This window comes from Ambystoma mexicanum, chromosome 12, assembly GCF_040938575.1.
Source record: "Ambystoma mexicanum isolate Mex_15411 chromosome 12, UKY_AmexF1_1, whole genome shotgun sequence".
Lineage (NCBI taxonomy): Eukaryota > Metazoa > Chordata > Amphibia > Caudata > Ambystomatidae > Ambystoma > Ambystoma mexicanum.
In genome coordinates this window covers 1230773740-1230801548 of record NC_090936.1, presented here as the reverse complement: position 1 = coordinate 1230801548, position 27809 = coordinate 1230773740, and the positions used below count along the sequence as shown (strand labels likewise).

General features: G+C 44.2%; 1 protein-coding gene across 4 annotated transcripts in view; it reads right to left on the bottom strand.

Annotated features, from left to right (window-relative positions):
- NFYB (nuclear transcription factor Y subunit beta) overlaps positions 1–27809 on the bottom strand; it is a 139351-nt gene that overhangs the window by 82425 nt on the left and 29117 nt on the right. For 2 of the 4 annotated variants that reach the window (XM_069629910.1, XM_069629911.1), the window contains exon 2: positions 1756–1856. The exons of the other annotated variants lie outside the window; for them this stretch is intronic. In XM_069629910.1, the coding sequence (XP_069486011.1) occupies positions 1756–1776 (21 nt within the window). In that variant the 5' untranslated portion in view covers positions 1777–1856. The remainder of the gene's footprint in view (positions 1–1755; positions 1857–27809) is intronic. 4 annotated transcript variants of the gene reach the window in all.

Genomic DNA, 27809 nt, shown 5'->3' with positions numbered 1-27809 from the left:
CCTTGTACTTCTAATAGAATTCACCTGGTAACCCGTCGGGAGCTAGGCTATGACTGCCGTCAGCTCTTCCACTGTGAGGGGCACGTCTAACATCCAGGCCTGTTCCTCTGTTAATCGGGGGAATGCAATTTCCGCCAGAGCATCCGCTATATCTCCCTCCTCTGCCTCTTGGACCCAGGAATAGTTTCTCGTAGAACCTCAAGAACACTATTAATGCTTTCCTGGGTCCTAATAACCTCTCTCCGTGCATCTTTAATTGCGTTTATCGGCACTCGCTTAACCTCCTGCCTGGTTAGCCAAGCCAGGAGCCTGCTGGGCTTGTCCTCTTCTGAATGTAGCCTCTATTTCCTGTAATCCAGCTTCCCCAGCCTCTCCCAGATTGCGATACACTTCTGCCTCATGGTAGCAAGATCTCCTAATTCTATTCCCCATCTCGCCTGCTCGTGCCTCTGCTCTTTCAATCTCCTTTTCTATTCCTTCTAGTTCAGCCAAAACCTCTCCCGAGGCCTCCGGTCTTCCCTATTGCTGCTCCCCTTACCACCACCTTGAGTGCCTCCCAGACCGCCCCGGTGCTATCCACACTCCCCACATTGTGCACAAAATAATCTATCATGCGCTTGATGTGCTCCTGGAATTCCCTGTCCAACAATGCTTCCGCCCTCAGTCTCCATGTGGGTATGGGGGCGCTTCTATATATGTGTGCCCATGTCACCCCAAGTGCTGCATGGTCGGATAGTGTCTGTGTATGAATGTGTGCCCCAGTAAATTCGCCCAGTGTCTCCTTGCCCGTGAACAGATAATCTATTCGGGTGAATGTCCCGTGCAGGGTGCTATACTGAGTGTATGCCCTGCTGCCCACATGTACCTTTCTCCAGACGTCCTCTAGCTCGAGCTGCTCCAGTATCTGTCGCGCTCTGGCTGGCGGGGCCGGTTTCTTGTGCTTGGTGTCTGACCTATCGAGCCGGGGGTCCAGTTTAAAGTTGAAGTCCCCAGCCCAGACGGTCGACACGTCAATACCTCAATATTTTACAAGGAATGAAGAATGCATGAGAGACGAATTAAAGTATTTCTAGGCACAACATTAGGTTAACAAAAGGTAGATCGGAAGCCAAGTGAAGCAAGTATGAGAAACTGGGCACAGACCCTCCAATGTGGGCATTTAGATACATTGTAATGCTTTCCCAAGAAGTGGCGCAATAAGGGCACATGGCGTTGCAATGCAAGAAAGGAAACAGTCATGAGAATGCCAGAGTGGGGCATTCTCTCAAACCTGCTCAAAACCCACCAGTACACAGTCAATCAAATAAGCCCGTCCTAACAATGCTCCACCATTGACACGATTCCTTTTATGGTTGGCGAAATGTAATGGCCACCCAGAGCAAGCACTCTTATTTTGGAGGCCCTTACCACTTAGACTGAACACTGATGATCACGTCAGCTACTGGAGGATGAATGACTAAGTAGTGAGCCATCAACGAGCTCAACAAAAGCTCTCCCAGCTTAAACGGTGGGACTGTCCATTAACATAAGTTAATAAGGGGCCCTCTGAAAATGGGGAAGCATGTATGGCAGTGCTATAGACAAGAATATTGCTGTTGCCAACACCCCGAGTTCCCTGCTCGCCTAGATGGACCATAAAGTAATACAACACATCAACCATGTCTCAAAGGCAATCCCCAAAAAACATTTAAAACATGCCCTGCCAAAAAGCTTTAGGGGAAAGAAGCCAGTCGGAGCCATTTTCACACAACCTACCACAACAGGGACAAACTCCATCTCAGTTGACACTCTTCACACGTTCTATGGATAGGTAACCACTGCACTGGATACCCTGGCCCCCCTACGGTCTAGACCACCTGCCAAACAAAACAAAAAAAACAAAAATCATGAATGGTTCACATGTGATCTACTGAAACAAATTAAGTAGACAGATCTCCATGAGGAGGAAATCGCATCGCCCAGCAGGAAGACCAAGTACAGCTTACTCACCAAAGCTTCTCTTAATACTGCAAGCAAACATGCACCCTGTCTTTCGACCGTGGTCCCAAGTATGGGAAGTCAGCACCGAAAATAATCTTCAAGTCAACTGAATTCATTGCTCGCCCAAACCCCAGACCCTGCCCTTGTGCAAAGTTTACATCCCTCAGATCAGGGTCTTTCCCTCCTTTAACCAGCTGGACTGACAGTGCATCTGGGAGTGGAGACAACATGTGAGTAACTTGCACCTACTCCCCATGTTCTAGACCAATAGGGAGATATTCTAAATTAGAAGACACCTCTGGGCCAGGAGGAGGTTGCTAAGAAAACCTCAAAATGGCCCAGGCAAAAATATTCCTCACTTGGGTTTTTATTATGCTCACAACGCTTCACAGAATCCAAGAGAGAAGACAGGCGGAGGGACTATGGAAGCTGCTTTTGTGAGTTAATCAACAAAGCATAGGTGAAAAACAGTTGCTTTGTAGATCTAAAGTCTTTGCAAGTTCCAAATAGATTCAGTGCCCTTTGAACGTCAAGATCACAGAAGGCTCTGTGCTTGGAAAAAATAAATGTATGAAGGAATTCTTACTATGTTGAAGCTTGTTTGTACCAGCTGGTAGAAATAAAACGGGAGTTCAAATACAACCATATCCCTACCAGAAACCGTAGGATTCTCGAAAAGACCAATGTATTCGCTTAGCTGAAGTGACAGCAATACCAAAGTCGTTATCAGTTCATAGGACATTTAGATGCCAAACACGATGTGGCCTACAAATGGGATTGAGGTGTAAGTGGAGAAACCTACAGTGATTTTTTTTAAAGAAAATGCAATTGTTGATCGAGAAACACTGCTTGTAAGTGCTCCTATAGTCATCCGCACTACTCGACTTTTAAGGGGGAAGTCTTCGGGCCACTTGAAGGCAGTCCTACTTGACAGTCTGCGGAACAAAATGGCTAACCGTGATGGAGGGAAGAGTGCAATGGAATTCAGTCCACCTCCCCGTTTAGGTTAGACTCCCACGTTTTAGGAGATCATAAAAGCAAGGGTCCCCTGACCGGTTCAGGCAGACTGAGAACGAAATCTGTTTGACCACCAGAATAATCTGAAAACCTGGACATCACCAGAATTGGAGCATCACTTGGTGTATAGAATTGGAGGGAAGAGGTAGAACAAATTCTCCAAGCCTTGTGTTCAGGGTTCAAGTATAACTTACCAACACGCTACACAACAAGGGATCCGATAAGTCTCTAAACCAAGACGAGCAGTCAAGGTCAATACTTTGGAATGGAGCAGTGAGGCGTCAAATACAGTACAAAACAATATTCAAAAAGGAAATGTCCACAGCTGAGCAACTTTATAAAACTGAGTAACCAGTGTGCAGAGGAGTAAAGATTGTGCAGTTACATGTAAGTAAACTGTTCAAGAATGTCTCATTTGCGTCAAAGGTTCATGACCTGAGCCACAGACCATGTCAAAGGTCAACTGGGACCATAGCCCGATTTGTTAGGGGGCATCTTAAGACCTGCATGTGCTGAAGCAGGTATTAGCCTCTCTGAGGAATCCATGAGACAAACTGCGCGTTCTGATGGACTGAGGATATTGGTCCCGATATGGAGGTTCACCCAATGTTAAGTATATGCACAGGGTCAAAGAACGGACCAGGGCTCAATCTGATTTGCCTCCCTTCACGTATATTGAAACTGTAATACACAACCTGCGTTACCAAACCTTTGTAAAAGGGCAGTGACAGCAGTGTCTCCAGTGGCAGTCTGGTGGCAACAACAAAGTGCTGCAGGAAAGCAAGATGAGAGAAGAACTACTGCAAAGGGTGCAGGCCCGAAGTAGGGATGAACTATAGCTGCGGTACAGTGCAGCTTGCTGGTGGAGGAAGTTGCAGATTAGTTTACTGGAGAATGATTGTGTATGGTAGGGCTGGTAGGGAGAAGGGTGCAGTCAGAGTCTAATGATACATTTCGGGTAAGTTGCTCAAGGGGTTTGAATCTTCTGAGCAAGAAGGTACCCCAGGCAAGAGCATTAATGGGAAAGAGGGGCCTCCCCACCACAGGAATTTGTTAAGTGCTGGCAGCTGATAGGAAGTGCTTCGACAAATACAGCTAGGACTGGAAACCTTTGGCTTCCCCATATCGCGCCCAACCTATCTGCGTGCCTTGAAACAGGAATGCAGTGAGAAGAAGGGTTCAGTCAGTCCCATCCTGTTTACTATCAGGTTAGGCTTCGCTCCTGTAGCGAGTTGGGTAAGGTTAGGGAGGCTGTAATGGATTTGCCATCCAAAACTGGAGGAAAATCTCTCCCCTGGTTTGTTCACATCAAATCTGAATTAGACTCCTTGAGGATTAGTAACCTCTGGCTTGACCCGACCCGTGCGTTTCTTAGGTCCAAGCAGCAGTTAAAGTCATATGGACTTAAGGTGGAACAGACGGTCCAACTGGTGATTGAAAAATCGACTTGCTTGTCAGCTTACAAACCGAGATGGACTTTGAAACTACTTAGATTATGTTAATCCAAAAATTGAACGCAATAAATGGAATGACAGCGTTTCTGCTTTTTGTCCAGGTGCTGATGAAAATCCAGTTCACTTTCTGCTCTTTTGTCAAAAACACTTGAAGTTGAGGAAAAGAATCCTTAGACCTCTTTTCTGGAAGTACAACAGCAGCATTGGTCATATGCTCCAAGCCTAGAGATACTTTTGCAGTTTACGTCACAGCAAAATATTGACTCTGTGCTTGGCCCATTAGGCAGCAATTTCTGAGTGTACATTGATCTTAAGGTAGATATTCCAATGTTACGGTGTTGTGATTGCGATTGTAATTTACACGTTGGAAACTTGTATTGTTCTTACCTCCATTAGGTTCATAGAACCCTGAGTTAAACATTGTATTTTTAATTGTTTGGATTTACAATTAAACCCGAGTATTATAATTTGATGTACATCATAGGGCCTCATTCAGAGTTTGGAGGTAACCACGCCGCTATTTGCGGCATGGCTGCCTCCAAACTCGTTCCGATTCCGCCATGGTGAATGGAGCAATTACTGGTCCATTCCAAGGTTGGCGGGACCGGTAATTCCCCATTCACCAGGGCCCTTCCCCATTCCATTTGAGCCCCCATAGGGCTCAATGGGAATATGGAAGGCGCTAATAATGGTACCGTAAAGAGAGTTAGGCCTCCTCTCTCTGAAAGGGTCTACCGAGATAAAATCCATGATGAATTATAGGAAAATGCTACTTCCAGAATGTCCGCAGGTGTTAGCCATCGTACGTGCTGGAATTCTCACAGGTCGCTGTCCTGTTTTACAATCGTGGGAAACAGCGCGTAAGGCGAAACTAGCGGAAATGCACTGTTCAGATCAAGAGCTCATTAGGAATCCGTCAAAAATTCAAAGGAAAATTAGTGAACTTGATTGGATTGAAACTCTGAACATTGCAACAAAAGCAAAATCAGTGAGTCATCTGCCACCTTATCAAAGTAAATTGAACATTGTTCCGAACTACTTGAGTAAGTTTTCCAACAAAGCAGCCAGAAACCGGTTTCTGAGAGCGCGCCTACATTTATTGCCGACAAATGAGATTAAGACTCAGAGGACAGAGTAATTCAAACACATGCCGCTTCTGTAAAAATGACACTACTGTAGAAACTATACGCCACTTGCTCTTAAACTGCCCAGGAACAAGAGCCATAGGCGAGAAATGTTTGTTACCAAACCTTTCAGCGTCCTACACCAGGGAAGAGGATCTATGGTGGACACGCTTAATGAGTGGAGAAAGAAATACTTGGACAATTGCTGCCACACAGACTCTTAAGTTTATTCTATCTTGATGAAATTCAGAAATTTGGACTTTGTTAACAGCACAACCGCATTGAAACGTTTGGTCTTCCCACCACTACCTCTCTCTCTTCCATTTCTCATTACTCTTTATTCACAGTTTTCTGATTCTACATCGTCCACTTTCTCTTCCTTTCTTCACGTTCTTCACTTTCTTCTTAAACTTGTTTATCTCTTGATTTCGTCTTGTTTCTTCACTTCGTTTTCCATTCTACTATGTTTTGTAAAAATCATTAATTTGATTAAATCAACTAATAATAAATAAAAAAAGTCCCTTTGCGGGTCCTGTCCTTAACGTCAGCTAAAAGCAGGCATTAAAGAAGGACCCGCAAAGGGAACTCGTAGTAGGGCGGTAAGGGTTTAACGGCACCGGTCCCGTTACCTGTGAGCGTTAACCCTTACCACCCTGCTTGTAATGAGGCCCATGGTGATAATGTAGGTTGATTTTAGAAATCTACACATGCACTTCATTTAATATGGTCTTATTTGAATATGATCACACGTCTTTTGTTTAATTGTTTGATACGATTTTGGTTGGATTGTATGTTTCTTTTATATTTCATTATCAAAATAAAGCTGAACGAAACAAGATATCTAGTTCAGCGTAAATCAATGGAGTCAATAATATCCGACATTCCAAGTGTACAAGGCATACAGCACATCAAGGGATAGCTCCATGTATAAAGCACACCTGCCCAAGGCAATTCAGGAAACTTAACACAGCTAAAGGGGGCATGCAGGCACCTGCTTTGCTCAGACCCTACCCCAATTATGCTCTGATGCAATCAAAGGATAAACACGGCACAAGTCGTGTGGCCTGCAACTTAAAGGATGCCATGGTAATCAAAAGACCTGCTGGAAAATAAAGCCTTGCATGCAATCGAAAATGCACAGTATAGAACTGCAGAGATGGGAAACGTGGCAAAGATGGAAAGAATGACACATTGGCTGACAAATAACGACCAGAAGTTCCAAGAAATTTGGAACATGCACCTGGGGTTGTAAACAGAATAACAAAGTATTTTCTCTTTTTCTCAGATAAGACCAACCAGCCACTAACACTTGGATTTGTAGAAGTCATTGAGTTGCACCAAAGCACGATTTGTAGTTGCCGTTGCAGCTACGAGGGACCGATATTGGCTGCCCAGCAGTATAGCTAATGGTTTTCCCATTCTTGATCAGTAACGTCTGGTCTGCCTGCCATTTCAAAGGTGAAGACCATTTAGAGGGGGTGCGGCCTTCACCTTTTTCCACAATGCGTTTTTTACACCTCAGTCTGAATTAATCTCTTTCGGGCAATTATACCAGTTGCCAGGCATAAGGTTTTTCTGATAGTTCTCCGGACAGCTCCTACTATCAGTTCTATGTACTAATGATGGGCACGGACCCCCGAATTGCCACTTGTTCTAATGGGGTGGGATATTCACTGTGCCAGTAAGATAGCTAAGTGGGTGTACGAGCTTGCTGCTGTGATCAGTTGCAGGCCACAGGCACATTAAACCTTGAAAAAGGGGATGGAGCGGGGTCTTGTGGTGCCAGAGCTCTACCGTGTAGGTGTATAGCACACATTTGTATTATTCAAGTTAGTACAGATACGAAGTCAACATCCCATTAAGTTGAAAGTGTTTTAATTGTTGGTCAGTACAGCAGACACTTGGTCGTCCTCAAGGCTGTTATTAAACATACATTGTATCATCAGGAAAAGCAAAACCCAAATCATCATGTATTATGCCCACATAATAAGCACAAATCACAATATGGAGTAAAGACAAAACAAGATATGTTACCAAAAGGGGGTTATCACAAAAGAAAAAAAGCAATAACCAAAGTAAGCATGAAGAAAAACAAAGCAGCGACATTGACCACATTATAATAGATGAACAGGTTACATTTCAAAGGTAAGTTGGTGATTCACCTGAAGTAAATAGGATAGAAATCAGTGTATTATGTAGATAAAGGGGCTAGTATGCTGAATAGAGAAAGGGTAATATGGGTGAGTACCTATCCTTGCCAAGCACACCTGATCATCTCAAATTGCTGGGATATAAAACAGTGAGTAATTTAAAATGTGCCAGGATGGGACGAATTAAGAGCCAGTGTGGTGTTTAGGAGAATAGAGAGATCCCAAACAAAGTGCCACAATCACTGCACCAAACTGATGTGCATCAAGACCTAAGTCTAGTGTAAATATTCCATAAATCAGCTCACCCGGTCAAATTGTTGTAACAGTCCCTATATGTATCAGATAACGAGTATAAGAATTTCATACTACTGTAGCCAAAGAAAAAGTAATGACGTACCAGGTATTTTAGTTTGCATAGCATAGCAATGTTACAAGTTTGAAAATAACGAATGATGCTTTTCAAAATGCATCCTGTTCTTCTGGTCACAGCGACATTCACATGCAAAGCTGTGTAGAAAAACAGATCGGGTAGATCTGTTACTGGGTCCTGCACCTAAAGAAGCAGTAGCTAGTATAGTCAATAAATCGGAACAAGAATCAATGCAAATGCATTTTTACCATGTAGCGTTATTTCTTTTGGCTCAACAATTGGTGTTAACAGGTTATATGCCCTGTAATCTATTTCCAGGATGAATCCCTAAGAAAGCACTCAATCCTGTAAATCCCATTTTCGGTGATTGGAAATTTATTTTAAAAAAAACGCCCTATGATAAGCTGCAAAAGTATTCAGGACAATACCTGCCCAAAGTCAAGAGGAAGCTCTCCGACAACGTTTTCGCGAATGCGGACACCTTTGAGAGTTATACATATCGCGACTGCGTCATGAGACGTGCGACATCACACGTCCGATGCCGTGGTGGTACGCGCAGCGTCACACGTGATACCTGTCATTTGCTGACAGTATCAGTTTCTGATTAGTGCGTGTGATGGAATGTGAATAATAAACCAACAACATAGTTATTAGTGCGCCCACTGTGAACTTAATGAAATGTGTGCTAACATTTAAAATACCTTGTTCATGATGGAAAAGTATATTTTAATGACCCAAAGCATCACTAATGCCTATTAGCTCATAATTTGCAGGGAGAATATTGATTTAATTCGTCAGTAGTCATGCCGCTGACAGCATTATTCAATGAGTGATGGTTCTGACAGTAACCCAATCTTATTAAGAGATTGAAATTAACATCCAATTTGAAAATACACCTCCTATGGTGTTAGAAACTGCAGAATGTGCTTGGTCAAGAGATTCAAAACAAACACACCCCTTTCTCCGGTTAAGGAAGAGCATGTTACATGGTAATCTCAAAACCAAGGCCAAGGAACAACAGGTACACAAAAAATCTTGTTAGGTTTAACATTAGAAAATACTAATTTCATGGTCTGTGTTCAGACCCCTTTCAATGCACTGACAAAAGCATTTCCATTTACTCTCCATTTGCCTACGTTTTTAATTGGAGATCTCCACCTCTCCTGCCTCTTTGCTTTCATTAGTCCCACAAATGTAATATCTGCTTTATTTACAAATGGATGGAATTTTTGCCAGTGAACTGCCAGCAGGACTAATTAAACATTGTACAGGGGCCACATTTGTGAAAACCTGAAAATGGTTGGAACCATTTTGTACTCCCTGTGGGCATCTGCCTGCTTGTATCCAGATGTGAGGGACAAAGGTGGTTTTTAATAGTTGCCCTTGTGTACACACATTTTGGTTTGTCAGATAGAAAAGGACAAAGGTCTTTGTCCAGATGCAAGATGTGCCAATGTTTAGTGACCAATTTGTAAAGTAATCTTGTGTCTGATCAGTATTTTGTAATAATACTCAGCTTTTGATCATGTTTCATCTTGGTCATTCGAGTGGTAAGCACATTTTTTCTATCCACACGCTTGTATTTATCAAAAGCTATGTTGATAATCTTTGGTCGATACCCTCCATTCAAAAACCTGGCATTCAATAGAGCACATTCCTAGTTAAAATCCTCTGAATAATACTGTATGGGTCACAGTGGCCTGTAAATTGTATACTTTTGGAATACAACTTACAGGCCACTGTGGCCCATACAGTATTCATTTTCTGGACCTACATATCACTATACAGAATAATAAAATTGAGACCAATACTTTTTGAAACCCACAGAGGTGAACTCCATTTTGCATGCCAAAAGCCACCATTTAAGGTCCACAATTGATAATATCCCATGTGGTGAGTTCTATCGAGCAAGGCACTATTGCAGCATTTCAGAGGATTTTAACCAGGAATGTGCTCTATTGAATGCCAGGTTTTTTAATTCGAGGGTATCGACCAAAGATTATCTTATCAACATATCTTGATAAATACAAGAGTGAACAAATTTGCTTACCACTCGAACGACCAAGACGAAACATGATCAAAAGTGGAATATTTTAACAAAATACTCAGACACAAGATTACTTTACACATTGGTCGATAAACATTGGCACATCTTGCGTCTGGACAAAGACCTTTGTCCTTTTCTATCTGACAAACCCAAATGTGTGTACACAAGGGCAGGAACTATTGTCCCTCACAGTTGGATACAAGCAGGCAGATGCCCGCAGGGAGCACAAATTGGCTCCAACCATTTGCAGGTTTTCACAAATGTGGCACCTGTACAATGTGCAAATTTGCTCAACCGGACTGCACACGTTTCACGGATTCATTTGGCATTACTGTCACAATCAATGAATTCATCAACTGCAGAACTACACATGTAGTACACACGCTAATTTGTGTCTGTGGTATGATTTATATGGGCAGTACCATAAGGCAGCTCAGAATTACAATCAGAGAGCGCCTCTCAAGTTTGAGTAGCCAAGACCAATTAGTCCCGCTGGCAGTTTACTGGCAAAAAATTCCATCAATTTGCAAATAAAGCAGATATTACATTTGTAGGACTAATGAAAGCCAGGAGTCGACAGGTGGAAATCTCCAATTAAAACGTAGGCAAATGAAAAGTAAATGAATATGCTTTTTTCAGTGCATTGAAAGGGGTCCGATCACAGACCATGAAATTAGTATTTTTTTATGTTACACCTAACAAGATTTTTTCTGTACCTGTTCCTTGGTCTTGGTTTTGAAATTACCATGTAAAATGCTATTCATTCCTTAACCGGAGAAAGGGGTGGGTTTGTTTTGTGCCCATCTCTTGACCAAGTACATTCTGTAGTTTTTAACACCATAGGACGTGTATTTTCAAATTGGATGTTCATTTAAAATCGCTTAATAAGATACTACTACCGACTAATTACATCAATATTTTCCCTAAAATTATGAGCTAATATGCATTAGTGATGCTTTGGGTCAAAGTATACTTTTTTCATTATGAACAAGGTATTTCGAATGTTAGCACACAGTTCATTAAGTTCACAATGGGCACACTAATACCCACGTTATCCTTTTATTATTCACATTCCAGAACACGCACAGTAATCAGAAACTAATTGCGTGCATGCGGGATAATACTGTCAACAAATGACGTTACAGATATTACGTGTGGCTGCCTGTACCGCCACGGCATCGGACGTGTGACGTCACACCTCATGACGCAGACGAGATATGTATAACTCTCGAAGGTGTCCGCATTTGCGAAAACGCTGTCGGAGAGAGCTTCCTCTTGACTTTGGGCAGGTATTGTCCTGAATACTTTTGCAGCTTGTGAGTGGCTGCAACATTTTTTCTAATCACCGTAGATAGGATTTACAAGATTGATTTTGCTTTCTTCTTTGGGATTTATCCTGGAAATAGATTACAGGGCATATAACCCATTAACACCAATTGCTGACTCAAAAGAAAACACGCTACATGGTAAGAATGCATTTGCATTGATTCTTGTTCTGATTTATTGACTATACTAGCTACTGCTTCTTTGGTTATATCTATGTTACTGGGTCCTGACCCCAATCTGTTTTTCTACACAGCTTTGCATGTGAATGTCGCTGTGAACATAAGAACTGGGTGCATTTTGAAAAGCATAATTCGTTATTGTCCAACTTGTAACATTGCTATGGAAACCAAAATACCTGATACGTCATTTACTTTTTCTTTGGCAACACTAATATGAAATTCTTATACTCCAGTTATCCACTACTTGGACCGATATATAAATACATACATACATACATACATACATACACACACACACACTGTTTCCTTTAGGCACTGTTACGACAATTTGACCGGGTGAGCTGATTTATGGAATATTTCCACTAGACTTTGGTCTCGATAAACATCGATTGGGTGCGGTGACTGTGGTACTTTATTTGGGATCCCTCTATTGTTCTCCTAAACACCACACTGGCTCTTAATTCGTGCCATCCTAGCACATTTTAAATTACTCACCCTTTTATATCCCAGCAATTTGAGATGATCAGGTGTGCTTGGCAAGGATGGGTTCTCACCCATTACCCTCTCTATTCAGCATACTAGCCCCTTTTTCTACATAATACACTGATTTCTATACTTTGGGTGAATCACCAACCTACCTTTGAAATGTAACAGGTTATCTATAATAATATGATCAATGTCGCTGCTTTGTTTTTGTTCCTGCTTCTTCAAATACCCCTCCCGTGTGACAATTATCATTGGGTTTGTAACATGTTTGATTATTGCTTTTTTTCTTTTGTGATAACCTCCTTTTTTGTAACATATCTTTTGTTTGTCTTTACTCCATATTGTGATTTTTGCTTATTATGTGGGCATAATACATGATGATTTGGGTTTTGCTTTGCCTGTTGATACAATGTATGTTTAATAACAGCCGTGAGGACGACCAAGTGGTGGTCGAAACACGTGTCAGCTGTACTGACCAACAATTAAAACACTTCCAACTTAATGGGATGTTGTATCTGTACTAACCTGAATAATACAAATGTGTGCTATACACCAACAGGTTAGAGCGCCGACACCAGAATACCCAGCCCCCTGCCCCAATCTCCTTTTTCACCTTACGGGGGGCCTTGTGGGTCATTTGGTATTTGCAGCCTCCCATTCAATCACTTTACGGTGTCTTAGCGCCTTCGATCCTAGGATCATACCCGTAGAATATTTCTTGCACATCAAACTTTGCCTTTCATCCTTCCGAGGGCGATAAAGGAGTACAAACTTTGCTTCGTTAATAATAATTGTACATAAACTGTTATATGTACAGCACTTTGGGTCTTTTTGAGTAATACCAAATATTACGGTATTGTTTGAATAAATCACACTAATTATTAGCTAATCGGCTTATTGAAATCAAGCCCTTACAGGTATTAATGATTAGATATTGAGCATGCGTTATTGATTCAAACAAGAATTGTGGTCTGTAACACTGAATTAGTGCTTTATAACATGCAGTATGGAATACAACTTGTGTGTAATGGACTTGTAATTTTGTATTTTACTATATTTGTACCCCAAGTCACAGATAAAAGTGGCATGCACTGGTCACTTTATTGTGGTTTTAATTGAATATGTATTTTAAACTTGTTTGTATTAAATAAACGCAAATCAATGTCTACACATTTAGTATGTTTGTTTTATTCATTTATAATGCACACCAGGCCTGAGGGTAAGAGGGCACCGCAGTACAGGATATGCGAGGCTTAGTTTACAAGGTTACATAGTTACACACATGCTAATATATACAGGCCGTGGCAGAAATACGAATTAATTATAAACAAGATATATTACAAGTTACATATACAGGTACATGTACAATAGATTTATCAGGAAGGTGATGGGGAGGAGGTACTGACTATATGATAGATTGCTTCAAGTGATTGATGTATTTCGCTCTGAATTTTAGGGAGGATTTCTCCTCCCGTAGTGTGTGGCAGAGAGTTCCATACTTGGGCTGCCCGGACGGGGAAGCTGGCACCTCCGGCCTTGGTCAATTTAAATCTAGGAATGATAAGTGTGTTGGCATTGGAGATTGAGGGTCTGGAAGATCCTCTTTCTTTAATCGGTTAGATATAGAGGAGTTGCATTGTTAAGGGCTTGGTGTGCGATTGAGGCACCTTTCAGTAGGATTTTGTCTTGGGTTGACAACCAGTGGTTGTTGCGACTTATCTTGGAGATATGTGATCGTCGGGCTGCTCTCAAGGCATTTTGTAAAATTTGTATTCTGTGAGGCATAGATTTGTTGGCCCCAATATATAAGGCGTTGCAGTAATCGAGTCTAGATAGAATGAGAGCTCTAGCTAGAATCATGCAATTCTGATCTGAGATAAAGTGTCTGCCTGCTCTCATAAGCTTGCATGTGTAAGCTGTAGCTGAGGCCAGTGACTTAACCTGTTTGTAAAGGAGAGGGTGGCATCTAGATGGAAACCTTGAGTCTTCACTTCCTTGGCTACCTTAATAGTATTCCCGTTGATATCAAAAGCAGAGTAATCCTGGCTTAGTTTGAGATTATGTGTACCCAGAGTGATTAGCTCTGTTTTGTCATCATTCAGGCATAGACCGTGAGTTGCCACCCATGCCTGGATGATGAGATACACCCTGTTTACCAAGGCCAAATCCTTCTTGTAATCCCCTGAAAGCGGGAGGAGAATCTGGGTGTCATCTGCATAGTTAGTGTAGGTGATACCAAGAAGGTCCAAATCATCAAAAAGGGGCTTAGTAAATATGTTGTATAGTGTCGGAGACACACAGGAGCCCTGAGGAACGCCGCACAGGATGGGGATTGGGTCTGCCGCATCTGATGGGGAGAACAACCTCATGGTCCTATCGCTAAGGAAGGATTCCACCCATATTATGGCTTCTTTACAGAAGTGTGCAGCAGAGTTTAGGTGGTTACAGAGGGCTTTGTGATCTACAAGGTCGAATGCGGCCGAGAGATCTAAGAGGAGGGCTGTTTGACCTTTGTCTCTTAGCTCGTCAATTTGGGCTTTCAAGTCGATGAGAATGGTATCGGTCCCATGTCGAGGACGGAAGCCAGACTGCCTTGTGGTCTTCTAGGAATTTTTGGATTTGGGTATATGCAATCTTGTCCAGGATTTTTAGTAGGAAGGGGACTGTCTTGATGGGGCAGTAGTTAGTGGGGATGAGGGGGTCTAGGGATTTTTTTTTAGCAATGTCAGTACCCAGGATTGTTTCAGGTTAGACGGCACAGTGCCTGAGGTGAATGAAGCATTTACGAGTTTAGCTATGAAGGGGGAAGAGTTCTCTAGCGGCATCTTTTATAGGTTGTGCTGGGCATAAGTCGCCTTGCAGTTGGAAGGCTTAAGGGAGAGGTTGACTTTTTCCACCTCTCGATTAGATGTTTTTTGCAAATCTAAATTGAGTTTTTTGCTCCGTGGAAGGTAAGTTGGCGTTGGATATTGACGGTTGATAGTGCTGCTATTTTCCTGCCATTTTCTTTTGGAGCATGGTGACTTTGTTAGCCAGTGCTTGTTGAATCTCTGTGCACCAGGCTTTGTCTTTTGTACATATATCTGGAGTGGGTGTCGGCGACTCCAATTCCTTTAGGATGGAAAACAGCTCCCTCATACTTGAGTTGGCTGTGGAGATGCGCTTATTATATGAGTTGCGTTCGACCAAGATCATTTCCTTCTTGTATTGTGAGATTTGTGAGTTTATCTTTATGGGCTTCTGATGGGGTAAGTCTCCAAGTGGATTCGCAGCTTCTTTTAAGTTGACAGATCTTTCAGTTCAGGGGTGAACCATTTATTGAGGTGGGCTTTAGGGTTGCTAGGTCTGAGTTTTAGAGGGGCTATGTTGTCAAGAGTGGTTTGTATTATTTTGTTGTACTCTTCAACGAGCAACTCAGGGTAGAGTTGGTTTAGGCTGGGTAGAATAGCCCGAATTACTTTCTCCTTAGTGATGCTTTTTTTGTTCCTGGTAGGGCAAGAAGGACCCATATTGGCTAAAGGGGGGGGGGCGGGGGGAGTGGCCTAGTGTTGTCTAAAGCAAAGGTAACCAAGTAGTGGTCCGCCCATAATTGTGGGGAGATGGTGGTAATGGAGGTGGAGCAGTTGGTCTGCTAACCAATCAAGGGTTCTCCCTCTATTATGGGTGAGTTCCATAATTTTTTTGGGTGAATCCTAATTCAGTGAGGGCATTAGCCACACAGAGTGTGTTTTTCCGATGGGTCATTATAGCCTAGATTAAAGTCTCCAAGGAAGAGAAGTTGTGTAGAGGTTTTCAGGTTAGTAGATAATGGACAGTTAAAGTCTTCTTCGAATGGGGCCTATAGGTAAGGTAGATAGTTAGGGTCTGGGAGTTCTGAAGTGGGAGTTTGAAGGCGCACACTTCGCAGGAGTTTGATTTTGAGTTAGAGGTAGTTCTCATGTTTAGGCTAATTTTGGCAATGATGGCAATGCCACCACCTCGCATATTATCTCTATCTTGTCTCAGAATGGTATAGCCATCTGGGATTGCTAGGGATAATAGAGTCCTGCTGCCTCCTGCACCCAGGTCTCTGACGGCGAGACATCCAGCTTATTGGACAGTATGAGTTCACAAATGTCAGTGGCATGTGCCGTTAGGGATCTGCCATTTATTAGGCCACCTTTGACTGGAGGGGCTGCAGTGGTGATTTTAGTTTGTTTTGTTTTGATAGAGGATGTTAGAGATGCCTTAGTTGAGCTATTAGCAGTAACGGTTCTTTTGTTGGTGGCAGGGAGGGATCTAGTCAAGGGCTCATGTAGTCTTGTAAGTCTTGCTCTTAGTCTGAGGTTTCTAGTGGGTGGGCTACATGGTCTGCTTGGGGGTTCGCTGGTAGATCCAGTCCTGGATACACTGGTGAGATTGGCTTGCTCCATGGTGGTGCAGGCAGAGGTGGCTATACTGGAAGGGTTGTGCTGCAGATTCTTAGTAGTGAGGTAGAGGCTAATATCAGATGTTGGACAGGTTAAGAGCAGTGGGTTGATGATAGTCCAAAGGCAAAGGATTAGGATGCTCATGGTGTATCACTATTAGGGATTTTATTCTAGTAGTAGGGCAACACTCAAGAGTAAATGCCCAGAGGGTGTACCCTAGATGCTTAATCTGAATATGGCGGATTGGGTCACTTTGGGTCGGGGGAGACGTAAGTCTCCCTTGACGCGAGTAGTGTGGATATCAACTGCAAATAAGGGCTAAATGCAGATATCAAATGGCAAGGCACATAGGGGCTAAATGCAGTTATTAAATGGCCAGGCACATATGGTGGGCTAAATGCAGTTATCAAATAGCAAGGCACAGGCACATATACACATGGAACACATTAGGCAGCTCAGGGTCAGCAAAATAGGCTGGTATACATATGCACCTCAGGGAAAATACAATATAAGTCAGCTGGGTGGCCAAGCAGGATCAGGGTGAATGGCACTTGCCAGAAGGTGCCAAGTTAGCAGGTTAGCCAGTACTAACGTACCTGATGTGGTACGAGTACTGGACAGGCAAGCGTCCATACTGGGCTGATGATCCTACAGGCTGGGGAGAGGGTGCAGAGCTGCAGAAGCTTGGTTATATATTGAATATTCCGACAGCAATGGCAACCAAATAATGTGGAGCGGCAATTTGATTAATTCTTAGTTCCTAACCCCTAGAGACTTTTTACCATAGAAGGTAAGAGATTGGGAACCGTTTCAGTGTATTTGTTTCAGATTAACCAGGTGTGCTCCCTTTTCCCCTCTTACTAACCTGGTATCCCTGGATGTTAGTAGGGCTATTCACAGTGCCAGTAAGATAGCCCAGTGGGTGTAGAGCTTGCTGCTGTGATCAGTGCAGGAGTTGCAGGCCACAGGCTCATCAAACGTTCCCTTTCATCCTTCCGAGGGTGATAAAGGAGTACAAACTTTGCTTTGTTAATAATGTACATTAACTGTTATATGTACAGCACTTTGGGACAAGTGCTTTATAAATCACCAGTTACACCAGCCACTAGGTCCCCCGCAGGTTTGGTACTTTCATTTGAAGATCTGTGAAGCTCCTCCATTTTATTTTGGGGCTCTCCAGTATCGGATAGTCATGACAGTTTATGTCCGATACAAATCTTGTTGCAGGGCTCGCCATTTAGTGCAAGCAAAGCCAAGGTTTCCCCATTTCTGGGGTTTGCTTCTGTAGTGTTTCGTATATAGTGTCTAAGAGAGCAGCATTTCACCAACTCGCGTTCTCTCCGGGGCTACCAAAGAAGGGTGTCCACATTGTCATTTCTCTCCCACTGTTGAAGCAGATTTGCAACTGTATATGGCCAGAATTGTTCAATTAAATCCACCTTTTCCAACTGGGTAATTCATCTTAAAACTCTTCACCCCTGCAAGAGTGCAAGAGTTTGTAGCTTTTGTACTCTTTTAATGGTCCAGGATTTTCATTAGCAGAGCCCTCACTTTGTAAAGGTTTTTTTAGGGAGTACCACTATTTTAAAAAACAGTTCACTCTTCCCCAAAATCATTATGCCAAATTCTTCAATTTGTCAATCATAGGATCCAATCCTATTACTGTATATCTTCAATAGGTCTCTTCTACAGTAGACTCCCAAGAAGCAAACGTTCTGGCTTCCATTTCAGAGGCCTTGCTTCCAGAGGCGTCCTGAAGCATCCCTTGGAGAGTGATAGCACCACCAACGTGTGCGTTCATGAATCCGGAGACTGTCTATATGTTTTGCGCCCTTTGCAGAGAGCAGGCACTGATGACTGACGTTTCGGTTTCAGCACGAGGATGTCGGTCTTATGCTCAGTCTTCACGCTCCCGCCTTGCATCTAAATGTCTGTTCTTATTGCTTCAGAGCACGGTTCAAGGGCCAAATGACGTAAGAAGAGAAATATCAGACAGCACTGACATGTGCCCCGCCTCATCAGGCATTTGTATTGACATTTCAGTTTCTGGCTCTTGAAATAGTGCCCCCAAATCTTGCGCACTGTACCATTTGTGGTCCCTTTGTGAGACTACCATTCCATTGCTTTCTCTGAGGCCATGAACTATTCCAGTTGTTCACAAGATCAATTGAACTCCTCACACACCTCCATTGACTTCAAGAGCAGCCAATACATTGGGGACCAAAGCAAGCAAAGGCGGTTTCTGCACCTTTGTTGCTTAAGGATGTATGCTAGAAAAGAAACGAGAGGCATTTCCTCCAGTCTCCCAGAATTCGAGATTGGGCCTCTGGCAGTAGAGGCCAACTTACAGAGGATAGGTTTCATTCATTTCAAATTTCAGCTCAAGAAGTCTTTGCAGATAGGTTTTCCGAGTGGCCATGATGGTATGGTCCAATTAAAGGGTTAAGACAAGACAGTCCTTGGTCTCTGCTTCTAGGCCATTGTTCACCCCTTTGGAACGTCTTCCCAGGCACAACATAAGCACTATTACATGGCAATCTGCACGCAATAGGATAGGTTTGACTATTTAAATCTCACTTCGAAGAAAATACAGCTTCAATTGCCATCTCCTCCAGTGAAGTAACTAACTCTTCCCATCACCTTCCTTCAGTCCCATCTAGTTAAAAAGGGACTGGTGAAGCATGAGTCGATAGTTAGACACCCACTCACATCAGTCCTTCTGATAACATTTGTCTGAAGATGGAACAAAATAAAAGGGAAAACTGAATGACTGTTCAATTTCATGACAATATCTTTAAGACAGTCTTATTTACTGATGATCAGTTTAAGATTTCTTTGAAAACAAAAAAGGGGATAATTTTAAAAAACACCAGTGTTCATGTTGAATAGCCATGCCTATGCATTGTTTTACACCGGCTTAAAATGTCAGGAGGATTTCTATATTTTTTTATAGAAGGTCTTGCCTTATTAACATCCTAGAGAATGACAGCAGAGGATAGGCTGGGCTAATCCGAGGTCTGGCCGGATGGCTTCACTATGTAATGAGTAGTATCAGGAGGTAAGCCTTGGGTTTATAACCAGCAGAGCAGAACAGGAGCATAAGAGGATTACTATGCACTGTTGGCGTGCCCTTTGGGACCGCTATTTCGCCAAATATCACAAACAGAAATTAGACATTAGTAGTATTGCTGCACTGCTCGCCACGTAGGGGCGTTGTACCATCTTTGTGCCTGTCCCAGATGGGCACTAGAGCTAGGTTGCCCCATACAACTATTGCCACTGTGTATGCAGAGTAAAATTTGCAAAAAAAACACACGCACACACACACAAAATTCTATCCCTTCAATTAGCATTTTCAGAATTACAAACTCGCCCTCTGTCGCTGTATTTCAAAAGGACCTTATGGCTTAGGTTTGTAGTAATCCAGAGGAAATCCACAAGAACTACTGCAATAGTTTGCCAAAGATGTGTTCCACCCAAACTTTAGACCAGGGCTGCAACGTCCGAAAATGCAGAAGTTTAACATCTCTCATGATACCCCACTGATACAATACCAGGATGAAGAGCGTTTCCAGTAAGACCAATCATGTTTAAGGTTAGAAAGAACTAGAGACAACTTAATTGCATTCCAGGTTAAAAAGAGGATTGGTATACTTGCTGCACTGTGAACACTAGAGGACATCATTCAAATGCCCACGCCTCGTCTCCCTCCGTAGTATGCACCAAGACTCTTCGTCCACATCTAATCTACTGGGTGCTGGGGAGTGAAACTTGACCACAACTATAGGCTCGCCATTGAAGGACTTTGAAGATTAAGAGAGACAATACGGTCAGATCACACGCGTGTGTGGAAGAAGTAGCAAAGCAAGTATTTATCTTGTAAATCAGTCATAGATGCACATGTTTTGCATAGAAGATGAGGCAATATTGAATAAGTACTGCCGGTCTTCCCTGTAACTCTGCCGTTTAGTCAATGCAATGGTGCTTTGCGGCAGCATGCACCGAACTCTACGATGCAGTGGAGCTAGCAAGGCGCTCCAGTGGGCTGAGATTTGGGTTGGTCTAGTATTTGGCTGTTTTTGTTATTCTTGAATACACTGTACTTAGATCAACAAAGAGAATGTAAAGGTTGTTCCCTCGATATGGGCAGTAATTTGCATCACTTCATAGAGATTCTAAAGCAATCAATAAAGCTGCCTTTAAATTACAATCCTTTCCAGAGCAATTGTTTATCGGTTGAAATAAATGTTAGATAAGGAAATCGAAGTATAATGGTACTCAAATCCATGGTGTGCTGGTTTTCGTATGGAAGATTTAGATGCAATCCATTTAGCCCCTGGAACGCTTTGAAGACTTCAAACCCATCGTGCAACCTCATGGTGTGAGCAAGTGTAAACCGCCAATACAGATTGAGGAAGCTTTAAGCAATTGCATATCCATTCCCACTATCCAGCAAGCATGATGGAGATTTAACAGGACCAGTTACTTAAAGCACAAAAAGCAGGTGTTTACTTGTTAAAGCGCCTAACACGTGATCAATAAGTAGGTAGGTAGGTTGGCTGCTGTATCTTCTTGAATCTCTATTCACCCATGAAGGAGTCTTCATTCAGCAAACCCCCTTCAGAAGCAAAGCTGCTAGGTTCACTGTGTGCAGGATCTTGATGTCCATGCAGTTGTATTGGTGGCGTCGTCATCTGTAGCACTTCATGCGCTCAGGTCTGTCATAGCTGACCCTTGCATCTTTCACACTACTATGTTTCAATGGTGTCAGTGGAAAAGCGCAGGGAAATATACAGACCAGCTAATCCATAGTGCAAAGCCAAGGAATGCTGGTTGTGGTTATCGAGACAAAGGCATGGCCTTTGTGTTCTTTGCTCTGCCCCCCCCTGTATCCCCCCGAGGCGGTCCGTCACACCCTCGCTTCATGGCATAGCCATGCACACCATGGCCCGGGCCAGCGCAGGACTGAAAGCAGGCGGCCTGTGGTGCAGCCTGCACAGGGCACGACCCACCAAAGGCGAGCTTTCGACATTGTATGTGATGAGCTCGAAGAACTCCACATGTCACAAGCTTTCCCATTACCAGTAGCTTTCTCATACCCGCATAAACCAGGCCCCAGTGTCTCTTTAAAGTGGACAAACATTATTATGACCGACAGTAGACATAGACTAGTCTGAAGCCAGAGCCTGCTGTCAGTCACACAAATTGCGTGTCTGCGCATGTGGTTGCACCGCAAACACAACCACTGCCACAAAGAGGAGAGAAGAGGACACATGTCAAACCACCAAGACCCTGAGGTGACCCAGGGCAATTTGGCAAATGCAACCAGTCACTCGTGGTTTAGCTTTTAGGTGGTGACCTGGGCTGAGAAGAACCCATCAGCTGTATTATTTTAGGTCGGTCTCTAGTGCGCCGATCATCTTCCAGGCACTGGGACAACAAGTGGTTCTCTGGTCTGTTGAAGGGATTGCTTGTGGTTCCTGTTGCCCTGGGTCCTACAGACTGTGTGCTGTGGTGTCCAATTTGCTGTCCTATGAACGCAAGACTCTCCATTAGTCAAGGAAGGAATAAACAGCACCTTGAAGTTTCTCAATGCCGCATGCTTTACTTCTGTCGGTCTAGCTCGATACTTGCTGTACTGGGCGAGCAAGCTAAGCAATGAAGCAGAGACCTCCAGTCCCACTGTAAAGGGACCCCCTCAGTTCATTTGGTTTACACCAGCCATCTGCGTTATTCTACTGAACAGATTTGTCCTTGAAAATATTCTGACTCCAGACGCCCATTTAAATGCTTACACCCGTCTGGCTAGGGGTATGGGATCACCGGGCTCTCCCCTCTTCTCACCCTCCCACTCAGTCATATCTAGGATTTACTGACAATCCCCTTTGGGGTGCACCGCTGGTGAAAAACAAAGTATTTAAAGTAGGAAAATTGAGAAACCAAATGTTAAAAAAAAAGAAATTAGGAAACTTAAGGTGCCTGTATTCACCGAGCACCCAAAACACAGTAAATACTACTCACCATACTGATTACTGTACTCCTAGTCCCCCTCTTCCACTATACTCTTGGTAGTTGGCCTTTGCATGGTCGTACAGAAGCTATTTCTGCAAGCAAGAAAACTGCCTATGAACTTTGTGCACCCCTCCAGGAACGGCCTCACCAGTCCTTTTCCATCCGTCTATGCCGTAGCCGACTGAGGTCTACTTTTAGTGAAGGTGGGAGCACATATCGAGGAAGGAGTATGGACTAGTAGTACAATAGTCACTGCGGAGAGTATCTTACTCCCATGTTCCGTTCCCCTTTCTCCATATTCTTGGGAGATTACCAAGCAGGAAAGCCCCAGAGGAGAAGTAGACCTACACCGATCGAGCACAAGAGGTATTATCCAAATCAGGCCTTGTCCCATGAGCTTGTGTCCAGACCACAATGCTTACAGAGAACAGGCGGTATGGCCCTGGCAATGACACCTCAGGGGACATGCATCTCAAGGTGACTGAAGCTTTCAGAGCATATGCATGGAGCCGCCCAGAAGGAGCTAAATTCGTCAATAGCTTCCTGGGCTTCTGGAACCAATCCATCGGACTGTTGTGGCGTTAGAAGTAAACTGTCCCAAAGGTGCCTCTGTAGAGAAAACAACACCTCTGTGAAGTGAGAAAAGACGGCCAACACCTTGTTCTGCTCGTGGGGTGGCGGACAAAGATAGGGAAAAACAATCGCCCAATGTATGGTGTGTCTGAAGAACCGCCTGGTCTATAAACCTGTGATTATGCAGTTGAAAGAGCCAGCAGGACACAACCCTGAAACCTGCACTAGCCACCAAGAAAGCTGCCTCAAAGATCGAAGTGAACATCTGCTGTGGGATTATGGGTAAGAGCTGAGACAAGTGTAAACAAGTGTAGCGAATGGAAAGGACGAAGAGCCTCCCACCCCACCACCAGTGCAAGCACCTGCTTGATTCAATGTCTGGCAGTTGAGGAAGGGGGGAGGGGACATACTTCCAAAATCAAAAAATCAAAACATGGCCAGCCACCAAGGCACCAGCTGTCCCATTCAGCAGCCCTACCAGTCCGGACGTTAGTCAGTGAAGGAGTCCGTGGGAATTCATATAGGAAGACCTGCGAACTCACCCACCCAGGGAAAGCCCCATGATGTGAAGAGATCCTGAACCACCAAAGAAAGGTGTGCCCTTGTGGTTGGAGGCCTCCATTCTGCTGAGCAGGACAGCCTCCTGGCTGGAGTCCCTACAAAGATGAACGGCTTCTATGTGAATCCTGTGCTTTATAGCTAGGGCCCCTTGTTTTTGGTATTCTTTTTGTCAATTAACTCCATGTTCAAGCTATTTGCACCCTGGAGGGAGTCCCGGGGTGTGAATAACGATCCCACCCACGTTTTGGTGTGTACAGCACCAGTGACAGCCTTCGGCTTAGGCTGGGGGTCGGTAACCAGTCCTGTTTATTAGTAAACTGAAAAAATCCTACGCTAAACTCCATTTCTATGGCGAGTTCCCTGTGTTAGAAAATAACAAAGGGGTGCTCATCAGGACACCTTTACAAAACAAACTCAGTACTCTGTCAAACCTAAGCTAGCCCATCTCTGTCATACCACTAATAAAAGGAAAAGAGAAAACATTCCAACTCAGCATGCAGGTTACTCCTCCTTATGGAATATCAGTGGTGGCTGGTTATCTGACCCGTACCCCAGGCTTCATAGATTTGCAATAAGGGAGTAGTTTCTTACCTGTAACTCCATTTCTCCAGCGTTGGTATCTTTCATGGATTCACATGCTTAGAATATTCCCCGTCGTCAGACTGGGAACCCTCGGTACACATATATAGTCGTTTCCTATAGGAAAAAACTTCCGACACTTGTGTGTCCTATCCACATCTACGTCCTCCTCGGGGACGTCCACGCATGCCCCATAGGACGTAATGGTATATAAGCCCCGCCCCCGCGGGTCTCGTCAGATTTCAACCCCTCCAAAGAAGAAAGGGGGGAACCTGTTTATGCACATATACTGCACATTGCATTTCGGGGAGGCTGGTGGGCGCATGTGAATCCATGAAAGATACCAACGCTGGAGAAATGGAGTTACAGGTAAGGAACTACTCCCTTCTCCAGCATTGGATCTTTCATGGATTCACATGCTTAGAATAGATTGTATAGCAGTATCCTAGAAGAAGGAGGTGAGCATGCAATGCAACATACATTACAAAAAATAAGCCATTCCCAGTCCAAATATATATATATATATATATATATATATATATACACATACATACACGTAAGCAGTAACATATTTATATATAGGCGATACATCAGGGAAAAAACCAAACGTCGGCAAGGTAAAAGACGACAGTTTCACCATTTTGGCTTACCTCATTGAAAAAGATGGCGCAGCACTGCCCTCCCCATCTGTACTTCTTCCGCGTGCTGCCTTTCCAGGCAGTAATGGCGTGTGAACGTGTGTGGAACTGACCACGCCGCCGCCTGGCAGATGTCTGTCAGAGGAATTCCTGCCCATAGCGCTGCGGAGGAGGCTGTCGATCTCGTGGAATGGGCTCTAGGGTGCCCTTGTAGGGGTCTCCCGGCCTTGGAGTGACTAAAAGCAATTGCCGACGAGACCCATCGGGCCAGTCCTTGCTTGGAAATCGCCCTTCCTCTCGTCGACGGACCATATGCAATGAACAGCTGTCTGGTAGTTCTGAGTTCTTGCGTTCTTTGCAGATAAAACTTTAACGCTCTTTTCACATCGAGCGTATGAAGAGCCTTTTCCGCCGTCGACGACGGTGTCGCAAAGAAAGTAGGGAGAGCAATGGTTCGAGTGCTTGCGATAGACCGTCGGTACTTTCGGGATGAAAGTAGGGTTAGTTGATAAAATTACTTTGTCCTTAAAGAATCTCATATATGGAGGATCTATGACCAATGCCTGTAGTTCGGACATTCTTCTAGCCGATGTAATGGCAATTAAGAAAGCCAGTTTCCAAGATAGGAACTGCATGGATGAAGAGGACATTGGCTCAAATGGAGGCTTCATTAAGGCCGCCAACACCACATTTAAACTCCACGACGGTGGGAACCGTTTCGTAGGGGGGAAAGTTCTAAAGAGACCCCTCATGAAATGTTTCACCAGTCTGTCACTGAATAATGGTGAAGACTGTCTCCTCCTCGTAAACCTTGAAATGGCCGCCAAGTGCACTTTTATGGACGATGATGACAGCCCACTCTCCGCTAGGTGAAGAAGATACGGAAGAATTTGCTCAGGGGTTACTTGTAAAGGCTGAATTTCGTGCTGTGTTTGACACCACGTACAGAACCTTCGCCATTTGCATATGTATGATTTGTTAGTCGAAGGGGCCCTAGCCGCTTGCAGAATTCTCCGGCAATCCGACGAGATTTTCAAGCTGCCAAACTCTGAAAAGTCAAGAGCCATGCTGTTAAGTTGAGGCTGTCCGGATTGTGGTGCCACACCGTTCCCTTGTCCGTGGACAGTAGGTTCGGCACTTTCTGGAGAGTTATAGGCTGTTCCAACGACAGATGTAGGAGGTCGGAAAACCATGGTTGTCTCGGCCAATACGGTGCCACTAGAATGACCCGACATTTGTACCTGCGAATCCCCTGGATTGTCCTCCGTATAAGGGGGAACGGAGGGAAAGCGTACAGGAATTCGTCCGTCCAAGGAAACGAGAACGCTTCCCCAGGGATCCTTTTTGAGGCCATCTGCTCGCGAACTGTTCGCATTTCCTGTTTTCTTTCGTTGCAAAGAGGTCGATTGAGGGGGTCCCCCACCTTTCGAAGATTATTTGAAGCTGACCGGTGTCCAGCTCCCACTCGTGTATTTGAGCCATTGTCCTGCTCAGGGAATCCGCTTGCACATCCTTCACACCCGGGAGATGGTAAGCCACTAAGGATATGTTGTGTTTCAACGCCCAGTGCCAGATCTTTTGAGCTTCCGCCGAAAGGGTCCTGGATCTGGTGCCGCCTTGCTTTATCAAGTAGAACATGGCTGTCGTGTTGTCCGTCAGCACTCTTACTTTTGATCCTTTGATATGTGGAAGGAATGATTTCAAGGCCCATCTCACTGCCCTCAGTTCCAGCACGTTGATGTGTAGGTGCGATTCGGTCGAAGACCATCTGCCCTGGGTTTGATGATCGTTCATGTGTGCTCCCCAGCCCGTCAGGGAGGCGTCCGTGATGATGGTGTTCTGAAATTCCGGCTCTTGTAGAGGAACCCCTCTGTCCAGGTTGTGAAAGATTTTCCACCATTGGAGGGATCTGATGACACCCTCGTCGTCGACGGTTATCCTGTCTGACCACCGGCCCGTGGCCTGCTTCCATCTGTCCGACAGGAACTCCTGTAGAGGCCTCATGAACAATCAGCAGTTTGCCACTAGGTGGATGCACGAAGCCATGGAACCCGGGATTGCCACATATTTTCTCACGGAGAATGTGCTCTGTAGGCGAAGTTGACTTGTCAGATGTTCGATCTTCAATATTCTGTCTAGGGACGGTTTCACTATTCCCGAGTGGGTTTCGAATTGAGCTCCCAAGAACTTCAAGCTCTTTGAGGGCTTTAGAGAAGACTTTTCGAAGTTCACTGCGAACCCCAGTCGTTGCAGAAGTTGTAAGGTGGCTTGTACGCCGTCGTTGGTCGACGCTGGGGAGGATCCCCTCACAAGCCAGTCGTCGAGGTACGGGTATACATGATGCCCTCCCTTTCGTAGCCAGGCTGCCACAGGTGCCAAACATTTTGTAAACGTTCTTGGGGAGGACTTTAGACCAAATGGGAGCACTGCAAATTGGTAGTGTGTCTGACCTACCATGAACCTCAGAAACCTCCTGTGTTTTTGACACACCGGAATGTGGAAGTACGTGTCCTGTAGATCTAGTGACGCCAAAAAATTGTCCCTTTGGACGGATCTGATCACCTCCTGCAGTGTAAGCATTTTGAATTTGTAGGGTCTTGTTGAGGTCTTGCAGGTCGAGAATAGGGTGCCATTTTCCGTTTGGCTTCTTTACCACAAAACACCGTGAGTATACCCCTAGGCCTTTCTGCGATGCAGGGACTAATTCGATGGCGCCTTTCTGTAACATGAGTGTTACTTCCTGCCGCAAGATGTTTAGATGTGGCTGGGCTAGGTGTATTGGTGGACATTTTGGAGGTTTGCATTTGAATAGTAGGGAATGTCCGTACCTCACAGTGTCCAAAACCCACTGATCTGTTGTGATGGTCTCCCATTCCTCGATGCAGCTTGACACTCTTCCTCCCA